Raw genomic sequence first — 25,390 nt, forward strand, 5'->3', positions numbered from 1 at the left:
CAGACAATATTAATGGTCGCTTTTGAATCTTTTTCCCTCTACTGGTTTTCTTTTCCTTGTATACTCTTATTTCCTCCAAGTCACTTTTCCCACTTTGTTCTGGTCTCTCTTTATGTTAATGCTTTTCTTCAGCTATCTGGTGACCCTTGGTTGGATGTTTTAGATGAGAATAGGCACTGAAATAGCTGATTTGAAGCACTGTATTACCAGAAGGATTTGTGGACTGTGGTCTTCTTTTAGAGGAATCTGGCTAGATTACTATGAGAGTGTCTTACATGTAGTAAACATTTGTCACGTAAACTAATGTATTTCTAATTAGTAAACCTCTTTCACTCTTTTTTCCATTGTGTGACTCTATACAAAGGACGGAATTGAATACTAACCTGAAAACTTGCTTATGTTTTCAGATAAATTATGTTTTTAAGTTATCATATTTTATTTTATTAACTTTTGAATAGAAATGTAAATTCTGTTGTCTTCTCGTAATTATTTTTTGGCTTAGTTTTCAGATAACTATTATCGTGCAGAAATGATTGATGCCCTTGCCAACTCTGTTACGCCTGCAGTCAGTGTGAATAATGAAGTCCGGACTTTGGATAATTTAAATCCGGATGTGCGACTCATTCTTGAAGAAATCACTAGGTTTTTGAATATGGAAAAACTTCTTCCGAGTTATAGACACACCATCACTGTCAGGTATGATGCTTCTTCATATTTGTTTCTTAAAGTTATTTGCTTTCATAATTATACGAGAAATTTATTTGCATAGAGAATTGGGAAATAAAGTATAAGAAAATAAAATCCTATATGATTCTACCACCCATGGATAAATTATTGCTATTTTGGAGAATGGCCTTCTAAATTTTTTCCTGTGGTAACTATATAAATTTTTAATTATTTGCCATATTGTATATATAGTTTTTATATTCTGCTTATATCATAAACACTTTCTCATGTCATCAGAAATTCTTCATAAGCATTGTATTTGATGTCTGCATAATCTTTTATCCCATTGGGTATAATTTAAACTCTATTATAGTTTATCCCTGTATTGTTAGGCTTCTTTTAAGATTTTTTGCTTCTGTCAACTTCTTTGTATGTATGACTGTCGACAAGTTCTGTCTATTTCATAAGGAGTTCGCTAAAAAAAAGTTGATTTACCCATTCAACATTATGAACAGTTTCAACTTTCCATATATACTAGTGAATAAACTATATATGTATTACTGAAACTTTTGGAGAGAATACTTTAAGTTATATTTTATGCTAAATACATTTTTCTGAAGTGTGTTCCAGTTATAAGTATAATACCTGAAACTGAATTTCCAAAGTTTTGAAATTTGTTTTCTTTTAATAGGGTTTTTTATGGTCATGGCAAAAATTGAATGTTAAAAAATTAAAAAGTGGATTCAAATTACATTAATATTTCAGCTTACTGTTACGGATTAATTTCCAATGCCTTGGAAAAAAGTTTAATTTAGAATACTTTAACAAGAGTATTTAACTATAAATACTATTTTCCTAGTTGTTTGAGAGCCATACGAGTGCTTCAGAAGAATGGCCATGTGCCAAGTGATCCAGCTCTTTTTAAATCTTACGCAGAATATGGCCACTTTGTGGACATCAGGATAGCAGCTTTGGAAGCAGTTGTTGACTATACTAAAGGTAATGCTTTAGAAATATATGCCCATAATCATTTTACCAATAGAAAGAATTGTTTACCATTTACTATTTAGTTATTAGGGTTTTCGTATTATGTACAATACAGATATTTTGATTTTAAATTCTTGACTCACTGATTGAGAGTGTTTGGTAAATGTAGAATTCATATAAAACTTAGTAAATGAGGGAAAAGAATAGAGTTATAGATAGATATCTCTGGTCTTTCTGAAAAGTTAGTGTATCATTTTATAGCTTTAATTACATGTTATTTTAAGAAATAGAAGGTTTGGGAGAAATTTATAATTACATAAGGATTCAAGAAAACATTTCGTACCTGTCAAAACTCTTATCTGTGAAAGTAGAGCAAGAGATACAAGTAGGAACTTCAGGAGGGGTATTAGGCATGGCTTTGTGAAGTTGACAAAAAACATAAGGAAAAAAATGAATAAGAGCACACTTCATATTCAAAACATTTTCAGAAATACAGAGGAGAAAGTTAAGGAGATGAAAATGTTTTAAAAAATTGTCATAAAGAATAGAGCAGGTGGAAGAAAAGCAATAATCCCAGAAATAATAGAATACTTGGAAAGAGTGTAAATGAGACTGACCTAAGGTAGAGTCTGATGAAATTTAAAATTTTAAGGTTAAGGAAAAAATGTATAAGTTCCTAGGAATATCAGAACCCAGTTATTGTACAAGGTGAAAGAATACTGTGGCCTGTAACTTCTTCAGAATAAGAAGAGTTCAAAAGGGAGTGAACACAGGCTAACATAATGCGTAGGGAAAATTATGGCCTAAGATTCTCTTCTTTGCCAAGTTGTTGTTCCTATAGCCTTGAAGACTTAGAAGTACATTTCCTATGTAACATTTTTAAAAGTAAAATTCTGAAAGATAATTTTCAGCTGACCTGGAAATGATTCAAAATAATAACTCAAGATTGATGAAAGTGTGATATGAAAGGCCCAGTGACAAGCAACTATGCCTATAAAATAAAGAGCTAAGCTTAAATATTTGTTAACATGGTTGTAAAATTTAATGCAAATTTCAAAAAAATTCTTAAAAAATAACATGTCAATATAAGAAATATGTAAATTAATCTAAATTCCAGATTATACTAAAATATGGGAAGAATAAAGAAGTTATGATAACATCCTCATCTGAATGTAGAAAGAGAGGAATGGGTGAGGGAAATTCTTTAGTAGATATTGGTTAAGTTTCACGTGTTAAGTAGAGGAAAATATACTCAAATCCTTATAATTTTTTGTAAATTTCAATAGAAATACTGCTTCTAGAAAGACATTATAAAAGAGTAAGAACAATATAGTGTGTGTGTTATATGTGTTGGCCCAAGTTCAGAAAGGACTGTCATTTGTTCTTCCTTTTTGTTGAGGGTTAAAGTATTCTTTCTTTTAAAAAATGCTGGTAAAAATAAGGATGTTTTTTCACGTATTTCTTGGCAAGAAAAAAAATGTAATCCTGTGTCAGTTTTCAGTTTTATTTTGACTTTTACCAATTTGTGAAATATGGAAATCTTGAGGTCTACCAAATATGCCATTATTCCCAGCCAAGGTATATGAATGATGTTCACTCACATAAATCACATAATATGAAGAATTCATGAATTAGTACTACCTGAAATCAAATAGAATGCTGATATTATGATTTCCAAAAAGAATGCTAAATTAGTAAGTGTAATTTAATTGAGAGATGTTTAAGTGTGAACCATAAATCCAGTTCATTAGAAAATGAAAAAATGGAAAATATTAGAAATAAAATTCTAAAAATAAAGCTTTTCAAATCATAAAAGCAATACTTTTTGAAAAGGTAAATGGAAATAGCTAATGAGTTATTTTGTTAAAGTTAATTATATTTATAGTACTAGTTTTACGGTTGTTTCTTATGTTATAGTGAAAAGTTAAGGCTGCTCTTTTGTCTTAAATGAAAGAAACCACTTGGGCAGAAACAGTTTACCATACTGTATGATATAGTTGAGATACCATTGAGTATCGAACCTCTCTATAATTTGATTAAAGCATCTAGAAAAACAATTTAAACACATTTCCATTTAGAGTTAATCATCTCTAATTTAGGGCTCTTAATAAATTACAATTTGTTTTATGTTGTGTTTGCTGTTGATTTGCGCCTTAGTGGAAAATATACTCTTGGTCCTGTTCTATGTTCTGGCTACATATATAGCACAGTACTTGTAAAATTTGCCAAGTGGCCTGTTGCATTAAAAAATGTAAGAAATCGCCTACATCCTTCAACTCTGATTGGAAATACGGCTAAGGCAGAATCCTAAATATTAAGTGTAAACTCCCTATCTGTCACTTGTTTAAATTTGTTATAATTAACAACAAAAGTATTTCTTTATTTTTATTTTCAGTGGACAGGAGTTATGAAGAATTGCAATGGCTACTTAATATGATTCAGAATGACCCTGTACCCTATGTAAGGTTAGTTTTTTTATGCTGTAATATTTTGTTTTTGTAAGTCCTAAAGTAAATAATTTCAGAGCATTATACATGGAACAAGTCTTAATTTTTGAAAATATAGGAATATGTTATCCATTTACTCATGTCCATTTTTATTTTATTTGCCTTTGGAAAGACATTTTAAAAAACATATTGTTACTAAGGGTAATTCCCTGAATTTTACATGTGATTTCTATTGTAACTTAAAGAAAAGCTTGTGTAACCGTTTTTAGTGCACATGGGGGAAGCCCTTATCCTAAAACCTCTGTATCGATTGATTTAATCTATTTTAAAAGTAAATAAGAGCAGTGTTTTGATGTATCCCATTTGTTCCTTTCTATCTTATATAGAATCTTTATTTTTAATAAATGGATTTAGGATTTAAAAATGGAATATGACATTGTTAAAAATTTAGAAAATAAGGGATAATAAAAGAAAATCCTGGTCCTGACATGGTAACTATTTTCATTTTTATATTTTCTTCTTCATTTCCTTCATTTCTGCTGCTTTCTTTGGCAAAGTAGGATATTTATAGTGTATTCGAGCAGGACTAAAATTTTTAACATTTCTGCCGTCCTTTCTTTACACCTAGTAGACTCAAATTTGTGTTCATATGTTGTAATAATTCAGTTTCATAGAATGAAATTTGAAAGCTGGAAGATAATTTAGATTTTAGCTATTCCAACTAGAAATAAGAACACAGACCTAGAGACATTGTCTTCTTCAACTTTACTCATCAGTTGGCAGATATTTTTCATCTAAAAAGGCATACAAATAAACTCTGCCTTTTAACTTCACTGAAATGCATCTGAGCATGAAGAATCCATGTAAGAGATTTCAGCTAACTGAAATCTGTATTTCAGTGTTTTAAATGATGCTTATTAAATAAATATTCTTTGTACAAAGTTCTTCTCTTTGTATTTCATAGTTCTTGATTTGTGATCTGAATTGTATTTTAAATAATTTGTCCTTGTTATTGATGTGTACAAGAGGTAAGGTTGACATGGACAAAAATCTCATAATCACTCATTCTGAAGTAAATATTCATATAAAAGAGAATAGGCAGGAAACCAACCTCATCTCTTTATCTGGCAGAGCTCATGCATTTGAAAGTATATAATAAGATGCTGCTGATGACAAGTAGGGACAGAAAGTATAAATACAGTATAAGTAAAGCTTATCGTGTATTCATTTATGTTTACAATTCACATCAAGAACTAACATCAAGGCACATATTTCGTTTTTTAAAAAATTAATTTATTTATTTTTAACTTATTTTTATTTTTGGCTGCATTGGGTCTTCGTTGCTGGTCATGGGCTTTCTCTAGTTGAGGCGAGCAAGGGCTACTCGTCCTTGTGGTGCACAGGCTTCTTGCTGCAGAACACAGGCTCTAGGCGCACGGGCTTCAGTAGTTGTGGTGTGCGGGCTCAGTAGTTGTGGCTCGCGGGCTTCAGTAGCTGTGGTGCGTGGGCTCAGTAGTTGTGGCTCGCAGGCTCTAGAGCGCAGGCTCAATAGTTGTGGCACACAGGGTTAGTTGCTCCGCAGCATGTGGGATCTTCCCGGACCAGGGCTCGAACCCGTGTCCCCTGCATTGGCAGGCAGATTCTTAACTACTGCGCCACCAGGGAAGCCCCAAGGCACATATTTCTGAGATCTTAAAATTGTGTTTTGAAGATCATTTTCAGCAGATTATAATATTATATAATACTTGAAGTTATATTTCTAAATTATATACTGTACAGTCTAAATGATTGCTTTTGAAATATGGAGCTATTAATGTCATTCAAATTTTAAGAGCACTTATTTACATTCTAAACTGAAAATCTGTATAAAGATATATTTCATGATTATATTTGATGTGTTTACTTCATAAGTGATGTGATTCATTTATATCACGAATAGGGAACCTCTTAGGCTTTACTTAATATCATCTAGGCCATAGTTATAGTTAAAAAAAGTTCAACACGTCTTAAAAAAAGTCTTTTATGGCAGTGAATGGTCACAGGATAGGAGTGTTACCACGTCAGCAGTTATTGTATGTGTGTATTATTTGGTGTCTTGGGATATCTGTCTCTCTCTATTTTTGTGGGTTTTTTTTTTTTCTCTATTTTTTATGCTTTGAATAGGAACTCTGTCCTTTTCTCTTTGTCCTCATCGTTACCTTTTCTTTTCTTTCTCCCCTCCTCCCTTCCTGTCTATTTATATTGAGGTGTAATTGACATATTAGTTTCAGGTGTGTAGCATATTGATTCCATATTTCTATGTTTTAGAAAATGATCACCACTATAAGTCTGGTTAACATCCATTACCATACATAGTTACAGATTATTTTCTTTTGATAAGAACTTCTAAGATCTATTCTCTTAGCAACTTTCAAATATGCAACACAGTATTACTAACCATAGTCACCATGCTGTATATTACCTCCCCATGACTTATTTATTTTATAACTGGAACTTTGTACCCTTTGACCCCATTGACCCATTTCACCACCCCCCAGCTCCCGCTTCTGGCAACCACCAGTCTGTTCTGTTACTTTTTCTTAAACTCGTTGAGTAGCCATCATATAGAACTGCTATATTCTGCTGTGTTAATTGGATAGAATTCTTAATCTTAAAGGTAGGTAAACGTTTCTGTTTCTGTCTGTCTTAAAATCAATGACATTCGTCTCTCCTGCCCCCAAAAAAGCGTTTTATTTTTATGGCTTTTGGTTGATTTTTAAACTCCTAATAGTAAGATGGCCATTAATAAGAATTAAATTTTTTTTTAAATATTGATTTTAAAAATTTCTGTCTTTATTATTATGTATATCACAGTTGCTGATTTTTTTAGAGTTAGATAAAGCTCTGAAGAATTTGGGGGCTGAAACCTTAAAATTTAGAGGAAAGAAATTAGTTACTTATAATTACTCCTTTACACTTTAAAGCTAAATTTGAACACCATTTCTACAAGGATACTTTCTTGACTACCTGCACTAGGTTAGGTCCCTCAAGCCATATTGCCCATAAAATCCTACAGTTGTTCCTTTACTCAAGTACATACATACTTCCTATGTATGTGTATTATTATAGTTTGATTTTTTTTGTTACTGCTGTCTCCCCCATGAGAGTGTAAGTTTTAAAAAGACAGGGACCTTGTCTCCTTTTGCCACTGTATGTCTGGCACATAGCATGATGCTTTGCATATAGGTAATTAAATACATGTTAAACAAGTGGTTGGAGATAATTTTTTCCCCCTCTAATCGTATATATGTTTAACTTAATTCATATGTTAAAGAAAAGTGATTTTATCTCTGTAGTGACAACTGTATGTAGAAAAAAACTTTAAGCTGTTTAATTATTTTTAAATGTTTGGGAAAGTTCTTGGTCTTTTATTTGGGTTTGATGTTTTAAATGTAATAATAGGGTTGTTGGCTTTCCTTGTATAGTCTTCTCTCAATAGAAGATTTTCAGGGCTTCCCTGGTAGCACAGTGGTTAAGAATCCTCCTGCCAATGTGGGGGACATGGGTTCGAGCCCTGGTCCGGGAAGATCCCATATGCCGCGGAGCAACTAAGCCCGTGCGCCAAAACTACTGAGCCTGAGCTCTAGAGCCCACGCTCCTCAACAAGAGGAGCCACCGCAATGAGAAGCCCGCACACCGCAACGAAGAGTAGCCCCCGCTCACTGCAAATAGAGAAAGCCCGTGCACAGCATCAAAGACCCACTGCAGCCAAAAATAAATAAATAAAATAAATAAATTTTTTAAAAAAAGACTTTCAGATTGTAAATCAGTTCTTTATTAGGATATCTTAAGAATTTAAGTAAGTGTGCTTTGGTTGGTGCATTGTTTTTAAAACAAATGAAATTTACATTTTTGAAAATTACAGTTTCCTTTCAATGGGAATAACTTAAAATGCTCATTCAGATTTGGAAAAATATAAACTCACATTAAGAAGACAACTTAAAAATAGCGTATAATTATTTCAACCAGAAGCAATAATTCTTAACATTTTGGATTATTCCTTTCCGGTCATTTCTATGCATGTATATTACTTTTTACATTAATAGGAAGAACTTATTAAATATATTTACTTTAGATTTGGGTAGGATTATTTTAAAGATGACATGGAATTATCTTCTCATGTTGGAATCAAGCATGCATATATGATCACAATGTATCAGTTCCTCAAGGGACACACTTATACTCAATGCCTTTTCTCCAGAGAGATTTTGAACATTTTTCTGTTTTCGATTTGACTGCATTTCTTATAGATAGTGATTGGCAATGGGATTGGACTAGTCCACCAAGAAATTTGTCAATTGTTTAGGGAAATAATGTGATGTTTTTGCTGCCATGAACATGGCATAAACCCATGATTTTCTCAGGATTTGCTTCAGGTCTGTTTTATGTATCTGAAGTGTATGCTTATTGTGAATTTTGTTTAATCTCTGAAAAGTTAAGCATAAGATTCTCATTTTCTGCCCTTAAACTTTATCTCCTCTGAGTATTGCATTGAGTGTTCAGTCAGTTATAAATACTTCCTTGTGAAAGCCTTTCTTCTATCATCTAAACTTTAAAGAAAAACAAAACTTTTGAAAAAAATGCTTAATTTACTAAAAGTAGTACACATAATTATCATTATTGCTCTTTTAATTATAATTTCAGAGCTATCCCCAGAGTACCATTTACAATTCATTGGCATGGCTGTAAAGAGTTTGTAATGATCTGAGTAAATACCATAAAGTTTTATTTGTTGGGCCCTACCACTTTGGTATTTGGGGTAATTGGGGAAGCAGCCGGATAGAAACTTAACTTTTCTTCTTCATGCAAATTAAAAGTATTAACATTAACATCTCCTAAAGAAAAATCCATCCACGTTTTAAACAGTGTTATTTACCTGTAATACTGATCTATTCTTACAAACAGAAATTGCTCATAAAGATATGAAAATATCTTTACTCATAAAGATATGAAAATATGGATATGAAATATCCATAAGGTATGTATCCCCTTTCATATTACGTATGTATAAATTGCATCTATAACCACATTTCACTTTTGGTTCTCATAGCCTTTCAGTAGTCTTCAGTCTTAAAATTTCAAATCACAAAAGGATGTTAGTCACATCTTTCAGTTTTACAGACATGATATTGAAGCCAAAAGGGGTTAAGTGACTTAAACTACAACCTTGCAGTTCTACTTTCCTCCCATCTTTTTTTCAAGTACAAATACAATTTGATCTCTTACCACTAAACATAAAAATATCCCAGGTTCACCTTCTTTAAGGTCTTGCTAACCTAAACAAATATAATGACCTAAGTTTCTTTCTTCCTTAGTTATACCCAAGCCTTCCCTTATTCTGAGGTCTTGAATTTCTCAGACCTAGTCCTAGACCTGGCTTTTATCCTGAATGCTAGACTACTAGACTGCTGCCGTGGTTTCCTTGCTTCTCCTTTTCTGTCTCTGTTCTTTTTTTATGGTGTCTCCTGCTCGTAGCATTGGGCATTTGTTTTTCAAATTTTGTTTTGTGTGTCCTATTTTTTCAGAAGAGTCCATAATGTGTTTGGGTAGCCTTTCATGTAAGATAAAAACTTCCAATAGTGGAGTTTAACTCTTAACCCTCTGTGAGGATACTTTTCTTAATTGACTCTTTTAAACTTAAGCTTATTTTGAGGAAACCTTTTTGCAATCTCCATATTTAAATTAGTGCTGCACATTTTCATGCTTTGCAAAGTTACTATAATAATAAAGTTAATATTTTATTGTCTCAAATGTAGACTTCCTGGCCTACATGTGATTTTTTTTTTGCCTCATTTTAACATTTTTATATTTACTAACCAGTCTTTTTTGTAAACTTTTCTAAGAAGAGTAAAATGTTCATCTTAGAAGTGGGATAGGAAATGTTGGTTAGGAATATATAGAGTCAGGTTTTAGAAGACCTCATTGTACCCTAAGGCACTTTTAGAGAGAACAAATCCACCAGAATTTTTTAGTAAAAAAACAATAGTAAATGTTTAGAATGCAACATAATGTCTTTTGAAATGGAACTAAACTTAAACACAAAGCTAGATGTCAGAAGAGAGACGACAAAATAAGAAGGAGGAACTGCAGATAATTTTCAAAAGTTTTTATTTAATGGTTAGCAAAAATTTAATTTTTCTTTATCTTTCAGACATAAGATTCTAAACATGTTAACTAAGAACCCACCATTTACTAAGAACATGGAGTCTCCCTTATGCAATGAAGCTTTGGTAGATCAACTTTGGAAACTTATGAATTCTGGTAAGACAGCAGTGGCTTTTAAAAATTTTTTTATTACTGGGGTATTTTCATTTTATAACAGGTTATCCATACTTAAAGAACTGTGGTTAATTTTTGTCTTTTTTTGTTTTTTTTAAAGGAGAATACTTACCTTCACAGTGCTGGCTGTGATTACATTTGCTAAGGACATAGACACTCACTTTGCCCCACAGGGTGGTTGAGGAAACAAAAATATTAATTTATGGGAAAGTGTCTCAAATGTTTAAAGAGCTGTAGACATGAATTTGCAAATATTATTGTTATTTTTATTTCAGAAGGTTACAGAGGGTTGAGAAAATGTCTTCTCACCTCTTTTCCCTAGCCTCCTAGTGGCCTTTCCCAGAGGTAACCAATTTCTTGTGTATCCTTTTCAGAGCAGTACATATTGTTATTGTTCTGCGCCTTGGAGATCATGGTATCTCACCACAGTTTTAATTTCCATTATTTGAGTGAAGTCAAGAGGCGGTTAGTGCTCCCAAGCATGAGCTCTGGAACTAGTTTGCTGAGGGTTAAGTCTCAGCTGGATGACTTACTCTCATTGTGACTTGTCTGAGCCTATCGTTTTTCATTTTTAAAATGCAGGTGATAATGATACCTACTTCTGCAAACTGAAAATTAAATGAGTTTATATGTGTAAAGCACAGTAACTAGTTCATATTATGTGCTCAAAAATGTTGTTATACTAACATAGTAATGATATCATTATACTTCTCATATGTGTCAGCTATTTGTAGTTCCTTTCATGTAAGTCATTCATATTCTTTGCCATTTTTATTTAATTGAATTATTGGTCTTTTCCTGTTGACTTCTAACTGTAGTGTATATGTAAAGAAAATTTGCCTTATGTCTCTGATATGTTGAAATTGTAATACTGGTTTTGATTTAAAATTCAATCAAAAGCTAGGCTGAAAAGTGTTTTGCTTAAAGATAAGTTGTTACTGATAGATGGTGAGGGAGCAGTGGGTATTCATTCTAATAAATATGTCACTTTACCTTCTTTCTAGAATATTGGAAAATAACTTGCCCTGCCTATCTTATTAGTGACTGCTTGACTGAATCACAACTAAATACCAAGTTCTGATTCTTTTTCAAAAATTATTTAATTTACTATCACTGAGATGTTGTGGTTGTATAACTTCTATCCCTCAGTTTCATAATCATAGTTCAATACCCCCAAGTAAAGGCACCATAGTAGATATTTCATTGAAATTTAATAAAATTGAAAATAGAATGGCCCTTGTTATCACAGTATTCAGAAAACAACACATAATCCAGTTTATGTCGATATTGCCAAATTATTCTCATATTTTCCCTAATACCTAGAAGAATAAGTGCTACTGTTTACATAATGTTTTATATTTTGCTACTTGTGGTTACCTTAAAGAATGTTGTGATTACTGTCATTTAGATCCAGGGGATGAGCACACAAGTTCACAAACTTGTAAAGGATCATTCAGCAGTTAATATGTGGCACAAACTGTACTGTGTTGAATATCTTCTTAATAAGAATACATGATTCCATGGTTGTGATGGATTACAACTTTGAGGAAAGCATAATGAAGTACAAAGAATTCTCATATCACCTTCTAGGGAAGATTTCCTGGACAAAAGAAATGTGTGTTTAAGATTAATGAGACAATCTCTAAAACATTTGAAGCCCATTGGAAGATTGTGGTTATACAAACGCAAGGTCTGATTGATGTTTAGTATTTATTTTTGATAGTGTTCAGCATAAAGTACAGTTACTGCTTCAGTTTGGAATTCTCTGTGCCAATAATCTAAACAGAACAGATCAATGAGACCATAGTCATAAACAATTTTTTGCTTGGTTCTTCAGATAAATAACTGGGAACAATATGAACAGTGGGAGTGGCACAAATAATTGGGAGGGTTTTTTGGTTTTGTTTTTCTTTTTAATGTTTTTGGAGAACATTGGGCATTAGGGAAGATTGATTAGAAGGTTGCCCATTTCCCTTCCAATCCTGGGCCTCTGGGATACATAAATGAATCTGATCTAAGAAATTCCTTTAAAGTTTTTTTTTTTCAATAATAAGTAATATCATGTTGCAGAGTTTGTCTGGACAAAATAACAAAAAAGGAAAACACTATATAATTTCATTATGTCTCCACTGTTAAGATTTGAGTGTTTTTGGCCTTTAGGGAAAAAAATTTCTTTTTGTGTATATGTGTATGGACATAGTTGTAGTTGTAGTGAAGTTTTTAAATTGCATTTTATCATGAGAATTTTTCACATTGCTATATTATCTTCTTAACAGTTACTGTTTTAAGAAATGTTAATGAGAACTCACTTGTAACAAAAGGAGCTAGAGCATCATCTAAGTCCCCATATCCTGCTGAGCTCTGCCTGCCCCTTACTCCTTACTGGGGTTCCTGGGTTATCACGTCACTTGAGATAAGCATTATCTTGATTTACATATGGAGAACAAATAAATTGTGGGCGATAGGGATTTAATTATATTAATTCATTTATTTTTGTCCTGTTCCAAGTTGGATTTGAGATGTGTTGACTTTGCTTAGTTATAAAATTTTTGAACTCATTTAAAATATATGGAGACGTATCATGGCAGTTAAGGAAGGATCATCTTATGAGATGGTCATCAGGTACTCTTGAGGAATCAAAGTTTCTTTGCTTAGCTGGTTTCAGAAACTTTTCAATAAGAGATGAATTGCAGTAGGATACGTAGAAACAGGATTTAGAAAATTGAAATTAGTTTGAAAGTAAGATGAACTGAGAAATCATATTTGTGCTTTTTAAAAAATTTGATATATCATTCAATGACTATTAGTAATACTCTTTTTAGAAATGTACTGGGGGGATTTTAATGGCTCTGTGCCAGAAGGAGGGTTCTCAGACTTCTACTCTCAAGATGCCAGGACTGCCAGGTCTCTGCACTCTGCCTGCTGTGTGGTAGCTCCACTTATCCTTGAGTTTTGGGCGCTACTCACGTATCTTCCTAACAGTTTTTGCTGTGAAAATACACACACACACACACACACACACACACACACACACACAACTATAGATGTATGTACACATGCATACTCATATCAGATATCTTAACTCATTCACTGGTTTAATTTTCCCATATAACATTTTCTCTCCACCATTTTGTTTCTAAAATTTTCAAAGCTTAGAAAAATTTAAAAAATGGTATAATGAATAACCATATATTGAATATTTTCAGCTCTGTTAACTAGTTGTTAACATTTTACCATATTTACTTTCTCTCTTTTCACTCTCTGTGTGTATGTTACAAACCCTGTTTTTCTGAATCATTTGAAAATAAGTTGCCTCATGATACTTTTCCCAAAATACTAAGCGTATATTCCTAAGAATAAGGACATTCTTCTACTTATACACAATACCATTATCACACTGCACCCCAATATATATCCCATATTCAGGTTTCCTCAGTTGTCCCCAAAAATGTCCTTATAGTTCCCATACAGCTTTTAAAGTAATAATCCTCCACAGAAAGTAAAACATTTTTAAAGAGAAACATCTTTCACATTATATAGTCTTCATCCCTCATTGCTTAAGAATCTTAAATAGTTTTATTTTTAGTTAAAAATATTACATTGTCCAGGGGCAATTCTTTTTAAAGGTTTCAAGCATTAATTTATTCACCAGTTATGTCTTGAGCACCTCCTGTTTGCCATTGTGCTATGTTTTTGCATACAAAGATGCCTTTTGCATTAACTCAGTATAATGGAAAGAGAGACATAGGAAAAGATAAACTATAATACAAACAGGTAGTTGCTAAAGTAAAGAGAAGAGCAAAATACCCTGGTCACCTGAAGAACAGAACTATGAGCCCTGCCTGGAATGCTGGAATATTCATGGGGTGGTGATATTTGAGCCAGCTCTTGAGGAATGAATGAAAAAGAGTTTGTCATAGGAGAAAGACATTTTAGGTAAGAGAATTAATTATATGTAAAACCTTTGAGTTCTGAAAGGGTATTTGGAAAATAGTGAGTGTTACCTGGAAAGATAGATTAGGATCCAAAAGCAAAGGGCCTCAGGAATTTGTGTTTTATCCTATAGGCAGTGAGGAGCAGGTGGAATTATGACCTGTCTGACTTCTGTTAGCTGTATGTATTTTTCTGCACACTGAAAGAAATCATTTTCCTTTCCCAAAGAAAAATGTTTCAAAATTCAGAATATATGAGATCCTACCTTTTGTAGCTTTTAGGTAAAATACTGGATTATAGCTCAACATGACAGTAATTTTAAAAATTCATTAAAAAAATAAAAACCTAAGAATTAGAAATCTTTATTGGTGCTATTTTTTTTAAGTCAGTATAGTGTTTATTTCCCAGTTATAACAACTGCAACAGGCGTAAAGTCATACTTTATAAAATTCACAAATCAAAGTACTGAACATAAAATACAAAATTCAAAATTGTAATCACAGTAATAAAAAATGTTAGTTATAATATAGTAATTTGTTTAAAATAATTACACATCATTCTTCCATGGCAAATAAATTTATTACAGCAATTCCAATATTTATTTGTAACTGTGTCTCATCCTATAGAATTGGCCACTGGACTAGACTACATTTTTTGTAATACTGTAGACCTTAAATCATGTTTAATAGATTTTCAGTTTGAGAATAAATTCTCCACTGGCACTGATATTGACAGAGTTACATGTAAACTGACAGCCAGATAAGTATTTGGAACTGTGTGCAGTAAATTAATGCTGCATGATGATGTCCCATCAATATGTTATTCGTTAGCATGTTCATCAGTAAATTTCACTTGTAAATTTTTATGTACTTGTACTAATTCATTTCTACAGATTTCAGAGTATATATGTCATCTAGAACAGAGGTCAGCTAACAGTGGCTCTATGGCCAGATCTGACCCACCGTCTGTTTTTGTACAGCCCATAGATTAAGAATGGCTTTTGCATTTTTAAATGATTGGAAAAAATGTTAATAGTATCTCATGACACCTGAAAGTTTTATGAAATTAAAATGTCAGCATCCACCAATAAAATTTTATTGGAACACAGTCCTGCTCATTTCCTTACGTATTGTCTATGGCAACTTTTACACTACAGCATCAGAGTTGAGAAATTGAACAGAGACCAAAAGACCCACAATGTCTAAAATATTATATTTTAAAATGTAACTACTTTCTCTGGCCTTGCCTGCTTAACAATGCTTTTTTTCCCCCTTAAGATAATAAGCATTCATTGAAGAGATACTATATCATCATGAAGGAAATTTTAGCCATTACTCCCAAGCTACTCTTCATTGTTTGGCACTTCACTGTAAGAATGACATAAAAACATTTATGTAATTATTCAGAACACTGAAGGCTATTTATTTACATCATAACTTTTAATGTTAGGAAGTTTATAGCTGCGCTCTAGGGGGTAGAATGAAGGACTACTTAAAATTCAGTTCGGTAGGATTTGCCAGGTTTCTGAATAAGAAAATAAACAATTTTGATATTAACATCAGATTTCAAAGTTCCGCCCCTCTGTTTCTCTCTCCCCCAAACCCTTCCTCTTAGAAATAGGAATGGTGGAAGAAAATGAAAACATTTTTATTAGACATAATTCATTTTTTTGTCAGAAATTATATATGTAAACGCACACATGAATATATATGAAATTTGCTGTGTTTTTTTTACTTTAGTGTAAGATGGACAGAAAGATAGGACAGAACTACCATATGGCAGTCATACTTGTGTGGCCTAGCTGTACAAATTTTTAAGCTTCTGTCATCAATAAGGAGTGCTGGGTTTATTGAAAAATGTCCTGGGGAATTCCCTGGCAGTCCAGTGGTTAGGACTCTGCACTTCCACTGCAGGGGGCACGGGTTTGATCCCTGGTCGGGGAACTAAGATCCCGCAAGCCACAGGGCGCAGCCAAAAAAAGAAAAATGTCCTGAAAATGGTGGCTTTTAAAGTGAGCTTTCTTTGGAGCTTTTTGGCTTGATCAGCTTTAATGTCAATTGCTTCAGAAAATGAAGTGATGATCTTTTTTAAGATCAGATTTGTTATTTGGGGGATTTGTCTTTAGATACTTTGTGATTTGAATAGAGAACATCCACACTGAGCATTGTTCTTCTGATTCAGGTAAGCAGGGCTGGTCCCAAAGTATAACTACTAATGAGACCAGAATGGACAGCATTTTTACCTGAGAGGAAAGAATAATGACTTGTTTTTTCGTATATATGAGCATTCCTTGCCATATAAGTGATTGTGTTGGGAGGGGTAGCTAGAAGATTAAAGAAGGGTCTTCAGAATGCTATCACTGAGGGTAGAAATCAGGAGCTCTTTCAGGGCTTATTTCTCATAGAATTGGTTGATTTGGAATCATGGAATTTTAGACCTGAGAGGACCTTAAAGATTAAGTCAATTGCTCTCATTTTATGGCCTGGGCAGCTGAATTGCCCAAAATCACAGAGCTAACTAGTAAGTAAGCAGAAGTGTTTTTTCCGACTATATTCCACTATAAAGTGACAACCGTTTTAAGATTTTATTCCATGATTTTGAAACGTGATGTTCTCATTTTTTTTTTCTGTTTTATAATTTTAACAGAAGTACTGCTTATTTTTTTAGCTCCCTCTTATCAGCCTTAAATTGTAATATTTATAAGTCTGTTTTTGGGAGAAAAAAACATTTAATCAAGGACTTCCCCCAGGAACAGAAGAATAATGCTCATTCCTCCATACAAATTGAAGGTCTACCAAAACCTTTACAAATCCAAAACCAAGAAGCCCACATAGAAATAAAAAGTAACAAAAACCATATTCTAGAGGTTCAGTGCTTTTAGCAGCCTTCATACACTGTGCTGCCTAACCATCCTTAGCTGACTTTCAAAAAACAAAACAACACCCTAGCTCATCAAAATATACATTACTTGCTTTTTAAAATTAAAATAATTTTTTAAGAAACATTTAGGAATTCATACTCAGTTGCCTGACTTGTTTCAATGTCATCTACATTCTATAAAGATTCCAGGATCATTATTTGCAGTGGACATAATTGGGCAATACTGCTCTTCAAGGTTAAGTTTTTTTTTCTTTTCTTTTTTTTAAAATTAATTAATTAATTAATTTATTTATTTATTTATTTTTGGCTGTGTTGGGTCTTCGTTTCTGTGCGAAGGCTTTCTCCAGTTGCGGCAAGCGGGGGCCACTCTTCATCGCGGTGCGCGGGCCTCACTATCACAGCCTCTCTTGTTGCGGAGCACAGGCTCCAGACGCGCAGGCTCAGTAGTTGTGGCTCACGGGCCCAGTTGCTCCGCAGCATGTGGGAACCTCCCAGACCAGGGCTCGAACCTGTGTCCCCTGCATTGGCAGGCAGACTCTCAACCACTGCGCCACCAGGGAAGCCCAAGGTTAAGTTTTATTCCAGTGTAAATGCACCCTAAGCCATTCTAGTTTCTTTACTGATAAAGTGCCTGAGATTCACTTCTTTTCTTGCTATACCCATGAATAGATAGATACAGGGCTAGCTGCTCTGGCAGGATTCCCTCCCTTTCCTGAGAGGGTCGAGCCCCTCCAGCCTTTGTAATAAAAGGCCCAGGAATCTGATACCTATCCTTTGTGGAACATTTACATATGTAAAATTCTTGGAGGAGAAGAATAATGAGTGCCTACAAAAAATTAGGCAATGTCAGTCCATTAAGTTGTCCAAATATGGATATTCCAGAGAAGGAAATGGATTTCCAGTATAAAATCCTTACTTTCACTCTGTGCTGTTCTTCCGATGTCTGGTTTCTCTGTAGTTTTTATGATATAAAAACTCATACTTCTCGAGCTCCTGCCTCTTTCTCTTGCTTCCAGCAGTGTTATGTATCTGTTAAACTTATCACATAGTAGCAAAACTGAAGATGTCTCAAATAGGATTGATAGCTGTTTAATGGCATGCATAGTGCCTAGCAAGTGTGTAGTATATAGTAAGAACTCTGTAAATTAAAATTATAAATCCATGTGGATGTTCTTTGCACATAGTTGATAATAATAGTTACCTATCTGTCAGAGTAAATCTTATCAAAATCGTACTTGATTACAATGTATTTACTTATTCTAATATTTGTTGTTGAAAACCACAAAGCTTAATATTTCTGCTGTCTAAAGTTTGCTGTAGCAACTTCTTTCCTTTTTGTTTCTCCTTTTTAAAACATTATGGTACCCATTTGAAACCACATTTCTTGGCCAAAATTAAGTATTTATATGGTTTATTTTTCTTATCCAGAAGAATATTTCTTATTCTCACATGTTTTAAATTCTCTAGGTCATTTTAGATTCTGCCTAGAAACCATAGAAATTATCTAAACCTAGATGATAATTTCACCTTGACACTTCTATTTGGTGGCAGTATCTACCTGGAGTGTTCCACTGGGGAAAAGAAGGCAAGTGAGGAAGAGTTCTGATGTCACTGTGCTCTGGTCTTTTATTGCTATAGGGTAAGGTATAATCTGAGACCAAAACCCATATTTTGGAGATGAAGACACTGAGACTCATCAGAGAAATTGGAAAGTGTCTCTACTTTAAACTGAATTTCTACAGATGCAGTTTTCTTCTGGTCAATACATGTTTTATGACCTGTTGCCATCTCCGGGGTTTGCTTATTTTTGTTTTTTGTTTTTTTAAATAAATACCAAATAGAACAACACAAATATGAAGGTGTTTAGCAAAATAGTTTCCTTCTCTAAAGTCAAAGTTTAGAATTGTGTTATTTCAAATAGTTGTAGGGTTTCTTACTGTATTTAAAACCTGAAAGTAATAAATTTGAGGGTTAGGAGAATTTGTTCCCAGTGGTGGGGTTCATGAAGGCTCTTGGTGTGCCGTCTTCCTAACAAGCTATTAAAGAAGAAAATCAGGCAAGATAAACGGAGAATGAATGAATGTGGAGCAGTTACCAAGGAGGAGGAACTAAAAGGAGGATTTAGAGCCAGAAAAACCACTGTTTTGGGAATATTAGATTTATACTATGTCTAATTTTTATTTTGTAGGAAGAATGAAAGAATAAAGTTTTTCCAGTTTAAGATTCATGATTTCATTTGAACATTTATTGTTTCTGTAACAGTTGTAGGTTCCCGTGTTATAAGAAGCGTCTTTAGAGTGGAGGGTTTGCCATCGGGGCCTAGGTCAATAGGTGGCTCCTTTAGGTATCATAACCCTCCCATCCCTTCCCTCTGTACAGGTTCTGGAATATTTTTAAAATGTATGGATAAAGATGTATGTTGACTTTTTATTATTACTATTATTTACTTCCTAGGTACTTCACATGACTGGCGGTTACGGTGTGGTGCTGTGGACTTGTACTTCACACTTTTTGGCCTCAGTAGACCTTCCTGCTTACCCTTGCCAGAACTTGGCTTGGTCCTTAATCTGAAAGAGAAAAAAGCTGTCTTGAATCCAACCATAATTCCAGAGGCCATAGCAGGCAACCAAGAAGCTGCGGTTAATCCAAGTAGTCACACACAGCTAGTTGGATTTCAGAACCCTGTAAGAATCACGTGTTATAGAAGGTGTAGTGTTATTATATAGAGCTCTGAAGAAGAGAACTGTTTCTTTTGAACTGGTGAATTTTAAAGCCACTAACAGCTTCTTGTGTCATTTAGAAAACTGCTAGCTGACATTAGTTTAGCACTTTACAGTTTATAAAGTGCTGCTGACAACTGTTGATACGTAGCTGCACATAACAGACGACGTGCTGCTAGTCCGTTTTCTCCTTTTTTTGTGATGACAATGATTTTCTTGTACTCGAGCACAGAATTTCTACTTGGAGTAGTAGAATATTGAAATGAATATTTAACCTGTTACATATTAACCTGTCTTGTCCATATATTGTAATGGCAAGCTGTTTGTACACAGGGCCTTGACTTTTCTTTTTTTTTTGCTACTTTGCATAATAGCACAATTCTAAACATATGAAAGGTGCCTGGAAATTGCTTATTGAATCAAGTAAATAACAATGAATGGTCAGGTAAAAGCGTAATCTGCTGATTTTGGGAGGAGAGTATGCATTATATTTTTTAATTTACATATATGTGTATGTATGCCTTTAGAAAAGCTTTTATTTCCAACTGTGCATTATGAAATTACCAAACTTTTTGTAGAAAGACCTTTAGGGTACATATCAATTATTTTACTGTAATTTAAAGAAAGTTTTCCAGAAATGATTTTCTTATTGATGACAAAATGTCCCCAGTACGTCAAGCTTCATTTTTCACCAATATTTAGACCAGATTACTTGCCTGGCAATTCCCTACTGGTGTTTTGACACTTTAAAATTCAAATTTCTCTTTATGCTAGTTAATAGTAGTCATTTAAAAGTACTTATCTACCTAGATTTTCTGAAATATAACCAGACTTATTTGTTATAAATTTAAAATGTATCCTAGAGTTTGGGTTATGAAGAAGTAAGACACATCTTTTAATAGAAAAAAAAAAAAAGAGTCTCATTAAAGAGCTCTTTTATATCTGAATCTTTATAAACCAGTGGAAATGAATATGTTTATAATTCTTGCCCATGTATGTTAAGTTATCCATTTTCATACTTGGAGTCTTTAGGATAAGAGAAGAAAATGACACCAAAAGATATATACTTTGGGGAAAGCTTTAAAAGTTCACTTTACTATCTCCCTTCTCCCCCCAAAAAGACCAGCAGATAGGAAAAGGTGAGATTTATTTTAAGCCCATTGCTGATAACTTTTAGGCACTGGGCATGCTCTAATCTGCATGGTTGCTGTAGGTATTAGTTTTCAGCTATAACATGAGCTACTTGTCTTCAGAAATCTAATTTTGATCTTGAATATTGCCACAGGAAGATGATCACCTTGCCAAGGAAGCATCATGTAATATATCAGCTCATCAGCAGGGAGTGAAGAGGAAGGCTGATACACCACTGGGGTCCCCACTAGAACCTGGTCAAATACTGGAGAAGAATGAGGATAGCAGTAAAGTCAAACTCAAAATCAGAGTAAGAAATACAGGTTAAACCTGTATTAACAGTGTAGGATATTCACCTTCTTGTAAATCTTTTTGAATACTTGCAATGGTTTTTCCTTAGCAGGAACAGTTGGGACAGACTGAATCATAAAAGAACTCTAATGTCCATCTAAGACATTCCAACCGATTGTTAAACTTCTATTATCACATACTTCTTCTCTGTTTGGAGGAGGAACTGTGTGTGCACAATCTACCACAGCTCACTATTTCTTCCCACAACATAGGAACAGATTTTAGTTGCTATTATATTTCCTGTAATTTCCAGTCAGCTTCTTTTGGAGGCTGAACCAAATAATCTTTTCTTTCTCTTAATACTTTTTGAGAAAAAGACTACTTTTCCTTTTAAGATTTTTTGGGGGTATATCCTGTGGCCTTTCTGCTACCTTTCTTAAGAGCAAAAATCCAAACATAAAGTGATATAATGGCTCTTTTGCTCCTTTGTTTTGTATGTGTGTGTTTTAGTTTTCAAGCTCTCAAGATGAGGAGGAGATTGATATGGATACTGTTCATGATAGCCAGGCGTTCATTTCCCATCATTTAAACATGCTTGAAAGGCCGTCAACTCCAGGTAAGATATATTGCATTCACTGGGGTTGATGGAGAAAGTTCACACGATATCACTATTTTAAGGTGTGTTGCTTTACTTTGAAGAGAACAACTATAAAGTTTAGAGGAAGCCAGTATAAAATACTAGATTGTATCAGATTATAACACATATCAGCAAAGGAATAAAGTCTTGTAAAGTATTTCGTTTGATTTTCTACTTTATTATGGTCCTTTTAAAATATTTGGCTTACCTCTAGATTTGTTTTTTCAAAATCCATTCATCAGATTCCTTCCAATAGCTTTCATTTCTTTTTTTTGTTTTGTTTTTTGTAGTAGGCTTAACCTCAAAATAAAATACTAGATTTGTTTTTTTATAAATAATGTAACCATAATTATATACAAAACTTCTTGACTACAGTAAATGCAGCCTGTAACACAACTACTTTCTCTTCTTGACTGCCTGTTCCACATAATATTATGTCATATCATAGATTTTTGCATGCATCTCTCAAACATCATAATCTTTTCTTTTGAAAATGTTACCTGAGACAGTATTGAGTTGATCACTTGAATTTACCTTATTATTTCCCTGTGGGCAGGCATTTGTTTCCGATTTTAATTTTTTGCAAATAATTCTCTCTGAATATCTTCATACAAAAGCTTTTGTTTTTGTCAGATTATGCTCTTAGGATAAATTCCCCGGAATATATTTTTGGTGATTTTTTAGCTTTATTGTAAGATACTTATCTTTAGAAGATTTTCATAGCTCTTGATATTATTACCATAATGCCCTTTGAAGAGATTATACCTAGTTCATGTCATCAGCATTTAAAAATTTTCAGGAATAAAGCTTTGATGTAACTTGCGAAATACAGTAATAAAACAAATATCGGTGAACCTGCCACCCACCTTAACATGTATATTATACTCCATGCCGTGGCCATTCACTTTATGCTTCTTCTCTGATTCTGTTCACCTGTCTTTGCATTACAAGTAAATAAATACTGTCTTGAATTTTTTTTTCTTTTTCTTAATCATTCTGTTGCTTTTTGTTACAGTATACCACATATATATATGATCTGTATGTTTACTTACCCTTAGTTTTTGAATTATATGAAAATGGTATGATACTCAGTATGACTTGGTCTTCTTCACTCAACATTTTGCTGCCAGAATTCATCCATATTGATCCATAGGTGTAATTCATTAATATTTATTTATCATTTTTATATCTCATGGTACTATTTTATTGTCAATGTAATAACTTAAAAGATACTTATTAACTATAAAATGATAATTCAAGTTTATAATGCATTTCTTTTATTATGAATATGACTGTTTTTCTTTTTTGCGGGGGAGGTACTGTTCCTGTTTCTTTTCACTGGAAAATCCTATTTATACTTCATGCTGCTTGTGGTTATCTTTTATGATCTTTACATTTGAATGAGGTGTTTTTTTGGTTTTTTTTTAACATGCTGTATTTGTGCAAGTCTCCCTTACCTACCTTGGTCTGCTTTTTGTTTGTTTGGCTTTTTGTTTAATTTTATTTGTGAGATCTAAAGTACTTTTTACTATCTAGTAATCTAAGATGAGCTAGTAGAATTGGAAAACTGGCATCAGGTAGAATATGAACCTAATTATCTTTGAAAACTGACAGGTCGTGAATTCTTTGGCTTTTGTAATTGTAAGAGATCTTAACAGTTATTTATCTATTCTGTCAATTTTACAGATAAGGAAATTTAAACAGAGAGATATTAAATGATTTACCCTAAATGACACACCCAAGTAATAGCCAACTCAGTGCTAGACCCAAATCCTTGAACTTTTCCATGTGACAAATGAAATTGAGGCACAAAAAAATAAATGTCTTACCTGGACTGTATATCTAATTTGTGGATAATTTGGAATTAGAACCTGGGTCTCCTGATAACTACAGTGCTGTTCACGTTATACCATTAAAACGTTCCTGTTTTAAATATCTTCTGTAATCCCTAAATTATTTTGATCTATTTGTTGAGTAAATATTATAATAGAATTTATTAATAAGTTTTGGGGAGAGCAGGCATGCTTTACTATATGCAAAGTTCCACGTAAATAATAAAAAACATGACATAGTTCTGCTCCAAAATATAGACTCCAATTTATATGTTCAGCAGTCGAGTCAGGTAAACTGTCTTTCCTGAATGTGTATTTTTCTCAGACTTAAGTATATTGGAACCATGACAAAGAAGTAAATCAAATGCAGGATCTTCAGTACTTCTAAAAAGTAGTATTCTTTTTATTATTGGAATTTTACTGTTGAACTGATTCTGGCTTTAAGGTTAACTTATAAAAACCTTCAGACTGTTTTCTTCTTTTGGGAAACAAAGAAATAAATCCCTGTTTTCGCTCTTCTTTGGCATTTTAGGGCTCTCTAAATATCGGCCAGCCAGCTCCCGATCTGCTTTAATCCCCCAGCACGCATCAGGTTCTGATGGCACACCCACCACAAAACCCCAGTGGAATATGGAACTTGCACGAAAGGCAACAGGTGAAATTAGTATTATCATTGCTGTTGTTATTTTGCTCAAGAACGAATCTATTAACTTCATAAAATTTCTTTATCAACTTAAAGAATACATTAAAAACTACAGATCTCAGGACTTGCTTTTCTTGTAACACATTGACTCCATATTATCTGACATAAAGAGTCTTTTTTCAAATGTAAGCTACATATATTATTATTTTTTATTGAAGTACAGTTGATTTACAATGTGTTAGTTTCAGATATACAACACAGTGATTCAGTTATACATATGTATATATATATTCTTTTTCAGATTCTTTTCCCTTATAGGTTATTACAAATATTGAGTATAGGTCCCTGTGCTATACAGTAGGTCCTTGCCGGTTATCTATTTTATATATAATAATGTGTATATGTTAATCCCAAACTCCTAATATATGCCTTCCCCCCTTTTCCCCTTTGGTAACTGTAAGTTTGTTTTCTTTGTGGGTCTGTTTCTATTTTGTAAGTAAGTTAATTTGTATTGTTTTTTTAGATTCCACATATAAACAAATATCATATGATATTTGTCTTTCTCTGTCTGGCCTACTTCACTTAGTATGATAATCTCTAGGTCCATCCATGTTGCTGCAGATGGCATCATTTCATTCTTTTTTATGGCTGAATATATACAGTATTCCACTGTATATATACACCACACTTTCTTTATCCATTCATCTGTCACTGGTCATTTAGGTTGCTTCCATGTCTTGGCTATTGTATTTAAATAGTGCCACTATGAACACTGGAGTGCATGTATCTTTTCGAATTATGTTTTTCTCCAGATATATGCCCAGGAGTGGGATTGTTGGATCATATGGTAACTCGATATTTTTAGTTTTCTAAGGAACGTTCAAACTGTACTCCTTAGTGGCTGC

General features: G+C 33.3%; 1 protein-coding gene across 7 annotated transcripts in view; it reads left to right on the forward strand.

Annotated features, from left to right (window-relative positions):
- TAF2 (TATA-box binding protein associated factor 2) overlaps nucleotides 1–25,390 on the forward strand; it is an 82,804-nt gene that overhangs the window by 46,305 nt on the left and 11,109 nt on the right. For 4 of the 7 annotated variants that reach the window (XM_028168158.2, XM_007188822.3, XM_028168159.2 and 1 more), the window contains 8 exons: nucleotides 503–696; nucleotides 1,526–1,665; nucleotides 4,049–4,118; nucleotides 10,291–10,400; nucleotides 19,686–19,915; nucleotides 21,237–21,392; nucleotides 21,884–21,989; nucleotides 24,375–24,497. In XM_028168158.2, the coding sequence (XP_028023959.1) occupies nucleotides 503–696; nucleotides 1,526–1,665; nucleotides 4,049–4,118; nucleotides 10,291–10,400; nucleotides 19,686–19,915; nucleotides 21,237–21,392; nucleotides 21,884–21,989; nucleotides 24,375–24,497 (1,129 nt within the window). The remainder of the gene's footprint in view (nucleotides 1–502; nucleotides 697–1,525; nucleotides 1,666–4,048; nucleotides 4,119–10,290; nucleotides 10,401–19,685; nucleotides 19,916–21,236; nucleotides 21,393–21,883; nucleotides 21,990–24,374; nucleotides 24,498–25,390) is intronic. The other 3 variants (XM_028168160.2, XM_007188824.3, XM_007188825.3) reach the window with 1 other exon arrangement.

This window comes from Balaenoptera acutorostrata, chromosome 17 (genome assembly GCF_949987535.1).
Source record: "Balaenoptera acutorostrata chromosome 17, mBalAcu1.1, whole genome shotgun sequence".
NCBI lineage: Eukaryota > Metazoa > Chordata > Mammalia > Artiodactyla > Balaenopteridae > Balaenoptera > Balaenoptera acutorostrata.